Source organism: Microcebus murinus, chromosome 2, assembly GCF_040939455.1.
Source record: "Microcebus murinus isolate Inina chromosome 2, M.murinus_Inina_mat1.0, whole genome shotgun sequence".
NCBI classification, from domain to species: Eukaryota; Metazoa; Chordata; class Mammalia; order Primates; family Cheirogaleidae; genus Microcebus; species Microcebus murinus.
Window position 1 is genome coordinate 15,196,139 of NC_134105.1, and position 4,851 is coordinate 15,200,989.

The following is a 4,851-nucleotide window of genomic DNA, read 5'->3' on the forward strand; positions in this document are numbered from 1 at the left end:
CCCCACTCTCAGAAATGCACTAATGCCATTATAAAAGGGCTTGACACAGGGGATTTGTTCCCTTTTGCCCTTCTGGCATGTGAAGACACAGCATTCCTCCTCTCTGGAGGATGCAGAGAGCAGCCTTCACCAGATGCCAGAGCCTTGATCTTGAACTTCCCAGCCTCCAGAACCGTGAGAAAGAAATTTCTGTTCTTTATAAATTACCCAGTTACAGCAGCACAAACAGACTAAGACACCATCTAATCCTAACATCAACTCTATAATAATGTTCATAGTGTTAATCTCCCCATTTTACAGTCAAGAAAACTGGAGTACAGCAAGAATCAACACCTTAAGAGTTGTCCAAGATCACACAATTGAGAACTGGTACTGTTGGGATTTCAACCCAGGCGGATTTAGCCCCAGAGCTCCTGCTCTTAAACAAAATAGGATATAGGAGAGTCATCATAAAATGAGAGGGCATAGAACATGTCTGGACACATAAGACAGTGATCAACAGTCATCAATGTTACTTATTGAGCACTGACTGTATACTGGCCACTGTGTTAGGTGCTACAGGGGGATAGACAAATGAATATGCTTGTCCTCAAAGGGTTTATAATCCAGCACGGAGAGGGAGTGTACAAATATGTACAACTCAAATTCCAGCAGACTGTGATACATTCTACTGAAGAACTGCAGATAAAATGCTGAGAGTGCTGAGGGCAGAGATTCACTATAGCTGGGTTGAGGGAAGCTTTCTGGAGGTGGTGGTTTGGGGTTAAGTGAAGAATTATAGCAGCAGAAAGGGGAAAATAAGGGATCACAGAAGAAGAAAATGTGAGCAAAGATGTGGATGCATTTGGGGCATGGCAAGTGCTCTGGTTTGGGGAGAGTGTGTGAGACCCGTGTTCAGAGAGACGACTGTTGGCGGAACACCAACATGGCCTTATGTCACACTGAATCAAACAGTGAGATAGTGACTTCCTTTCCAATTCTCCTTATGTAGAAAAGTCTCAACTAGGGGCTAGCCTGTCTTTCAAACTCTAACCCTTGCTAATCTCACTTTTTAACACAGAACTCACCCAGGCCCAGACCTGTCAGTCAGCAACCTAGCTCTGGTTGGATTTAACAACGTGGTTTTGTTTTCCTAATCTTTATTTTTACAGTCATGTTCTATTTAAACCAAGGATACTGCATTTTTTAATTTACAGAGAAATTGCTATTTATTTATTTTCCTTTACAGATAAATTTGTTTAAGAATAAAGAGTCAACTCAAAGGGATAATATCGAGTTAAACATTGAGGTGGTTCCTGGTGACGGCAAAAGTCGCAAAGGTGACACACAAATGACTGATGTTTAGGATACTCGGGCATAGGGTTGAAGGTGTGTGAAGGGCAGTGACGGAGCGGGAAAGGGCTGGAAGGGAGTCAGGTCACGGAGGGCCCGAACACCACGGGAAGGAATGGGGGCTTTACTCGGTAGATCATTGCGGCCAGACATTGGCTCAAAAACAGACAATGAACGTGGTCAGAGCCAGGCTTGGCAGGGTGATAGGGGACCCCCAAGGTGAACAGCCTAGGGCCGGGGACCAGGGTAGAGGTGGCCCAACTAACAGAGGGCTCTTGAAAGGGGTGGGCTCTAGTGAGGCTGTCACTGTGTGCTACCTGGCTGACCCGCTGTGATTCCTTTCCAGAGACATCCTTTCAGCCTCTGGTCCTCCTCCCAGAGCCTCCGCACCTCCCCAACGTGAGTGATTTACACAGAACATTCGAAAGCCTCCGACTGGGTTTTACTGAGCCAGGGTAACAGCCGAGGCCAGCCCCGCTCAGCCTCATCATGGCTGGGAGTTGGAAGTACAGTCGGAGAGGGTGGAGAAAGTCCGTTCTTGCCTCCTCATTCTGTGTTTCCTTGCGGGAAAATTCCGATGTCTGCTTGACCTCCAGTGGCGATTCATTTTACCCCATATGATGAACATCTGATTTTCTAAGACTTGCAGTTTCATTTCGCTGAGCAAAAGCCGTTCAAAGACTTTGTCCTGGAGGGCGAAGCAAGCTTGCATCTTCTGCGCTTCTTTCTTGTGCATGGCATTGGCGTTGGGTTTGTTTTCAGAAGCCTTTGCTTTCTCTGCCTCCTCCTAAGCTCCCCAGCACCAGGAAAGGGGAAAAGTTGGTTAGTAATGATAATCCCTTCCCTGTTTGAACACCTGCTCCATGCCAGGTGCTTTATCAACATTATCTTAATAGATTCTCACAACCGCCTGCAAGGACAGTGCTGTGTCACATTCTATGGTCGAGACTTGGGGCCCAGTGACAGAAGGTCACTTTCTCAGCATCATGCAGCCCCAAACTCCCAAGTCCGGCGGTTGCCTTTGGTTCATAGGAATAAATAAGGTAGCCCAGCAATATGCCAGTCACAGAGGACAGAAAGCCCTTAACCCAAATACATCCATCTTTGTTTCTCCAATAGGCCTCTCCGAGTATTTTGCCAGGCCCAGTGAAATCTCAAACTCCAAAGTCTCAGTGGTCTCATGACATGCTATTATATCTGTAATCCTCATCTGATCCCTCCCCTGGTTAATGATAACACTTTATTTTTTCTTGTTGGATTTAGCTACAAACTACTGGTCTTTAGAAACATTTAAAAAATACTATTTCAGGCCCGGCGCGGTGGCTCACGCCTGTAATCCTAGCTCTCTGGGAGGCCGAGGTGGGCGGATTGCTCGAGGTCAGGAGTTCGAAACCAGCCTGAGCAAGAGCGAGACCCCGTCTCTACTATAAATAGAAAGAAATTAATTGGCCAACTAATATATATATACAAAAAATTAGCCGGGCATGGTGGCGAATGCCTGTAGTCCCAGCTACTTGGGAGGCTGAGGCAGGAGGATTGCTTGAGCCAGGAGTTTGAGGTTGCTGTGAGCTAGGCTGACGCCACGGCACTCACTCTAGCCTGGGCAACAAAGTGAGACTCTGTCTCAAAAAAAAAAAAAAATACTATTTCAAACATGCAAAAAAAGTAAATATTATAACAAATACTCACATTCCCCCACCAGCTTAAGAAATAAAACATCATAAATATAATTGAAGACCCCTCCGATAGTGTTCCCCTCCTTCCCTGAACATCTTTCTTAACTGTAATCTTGAAATTGGCATTTATTTTTTCCACGCATTTCTTTACACCAGTAGTTCTCAATGGGAGGTTATTTTGCCCTCCACAGGGGACATCTGGCAATGTCTGGAGACATTTTTGGTTGTCACAAATAGGGTGGGGGGGTGCTACATGCATCTCATGGGTAGAGGCTAGGGACACTGGCTGCCAGGCTTCCTACAATGCACAGGACAGCACCTCACGACAAAGAATTATCTGGCTCAAAATGTCAATAGTGCCGAAGTTGAGACATCCTCCCTTAAAAAACTTTCACTACATATACTCATCCATAAACTAAATAGGATATTGTTTTGCATGGTTTTTTTAACATTATATAAAAGAGATCATAATCTATGCACATTTCTGCTATCTTCATTATTATATCTTAGAGAGGTGTCTATGTTGATACATGTATCTCTGGTTTATCCATTTAAATTTTTTTCCATATTAAAGTAATTGTTTCTGGCCAGGCGCGGTGGCTCAGGCCTGTAATCCTAGCACTCTGAGAGGCTTAGGCGGGCGGATCGTTTGAGCTCAGGAGGTCAAAACCAGCCTGAGCAAGAGCCAGACCCTGTCTCTACTAAAAAAAAAAAGAAAATAGAAAGAAATTAGCTGGACAACTAAAATATATATATATATATAAAATTAGCCGGGCATGGTGGGGCATGCCTGTAGTCCCAGCTACTCAGGAGGCTGAGGCAGGAGGATTGCTTGAGCCCAAGGAGTTTGAGGTTGCTGTGAGCTAGGCTGACACCACAGCACTCTAGCCTGAGCAACAGAGTGAGATTTTGTCTCAAAACCAAATAAATAAATAAATAAAATAAAGTAGTTGTTTCTGTTGCCACAGCAAGTTGACATCAAACTGAAGTAGAAGAGTCTGGAATGGTCCCCATTTTACAGCAGAGGCAACTGAGGCCTTGTGAAGGGAAGTGATTTGTCCACCATCACCCAAGAGGAAGCTGCAGAGCAGGGACCAGAGTCTTAGATTCTTCAGTCTTGCCCCGTTATCCTGACACCTACCCTGTCCCCCAGGCCCCAACCTAGCTGTACCGATCCCATCTCCCTCAGCTGAAGCCCAGCCGCCTCTTGCTCACCTTCTGGGGCTCTGAGGGGGTGAGCTTTTGTTCATACTTGACCAGCCAGTTGCTAAGCAACAGCAGAAGGAGTAGGAACCCAAAGAAGACTGGCTTATAATTTATCAGCCAAGCCAACACTGCTCCTATGGTACCTGAGGAGGCAAGTATCCCATGGAGACTCCTTAAAAGAAATATTAGTTCCCCCAGCATTATGGCGTGGAGGCACACAGGCCCCAGGACCCTCTCTCGGTCCCCTCCATGACAAGAGTCGCGGCCACCCCCACTCCCTTGAGTCATAACCAGCTCCCTTCCCCCACCCAGCTGCCGCATAACAATACTATTCACTCCTCCCAGGTCTTAAACGCCCACAGTGTGGGTGCTTTGACAGGCAGTTTGCAAGCCTCACCTCACGGTGTCCTCACAACAGCCTGGTGAGGTAGGTCTGTCTCCTCTTTCATTCAGCAGCATTTCTGGGCCTAGCCACTGGGAATAAAATGGCCGACAATACAGAGTGCCTAGCCTCATCACGGGTGGACTGCAGAGAAAAACTATCCAAAACTGGAAATTAGGTAAAACATTACTGTGTGTGCTTGCTTTCACAGTCATACTTGAATATTGTCTAGTAGCCCCACCTGTTGGTCACCTG

General features: G+C 46.2%; 1 protein-coding gene across 1 annotated transcript; it reads right to left on the bottom strand.

Annotated features, from left to right (window-relative positions):
* Window positions 1–1,752: 1,752 nt before the first annotated feature.
* On the bottom strand, window positions 1,753–4,510 carry TEX46 (testis expressed 46). Its single transcript, XM_012750616.2, has 2 exons — window positions 4,224–4,510; window positions 1,753–2,119 (listed from the first exon to the last, which is right to left on the bottom strand). Exons 1-2 carry the CDS (start codon window positions 4,500–4,502, stop codon window positions 1,820–1,822), a joined length of 579 nt encoding a protein of 192 aa, XP_012606070.2. The 5' UTR covers window positions 4,503–4,510; the 3' UTR covers window positions 1,753–1,819.
* Between the last annotated feature and the right edge of the window lie 341 nt (window positions 4,511–4,851).

Excerpts from the sequence above, each read along its gene's own strand:
- TEX46 (XM_012750616.2), bottom strand. The coding sequence starts at position 4,502 with ATGACTCAAGGGAGTGGGGGTGGCCGCGACTCTTGTCATGGAGGGGAC. Across the intron at positions 2,120-4,223 it reads CCCCCTCAGAGCCCCAGAAG|GAGGAGGCAGAGAAAGCAAA; the intron begins GTGAGCAAGAGG and ends TGGGGAGCTTAG.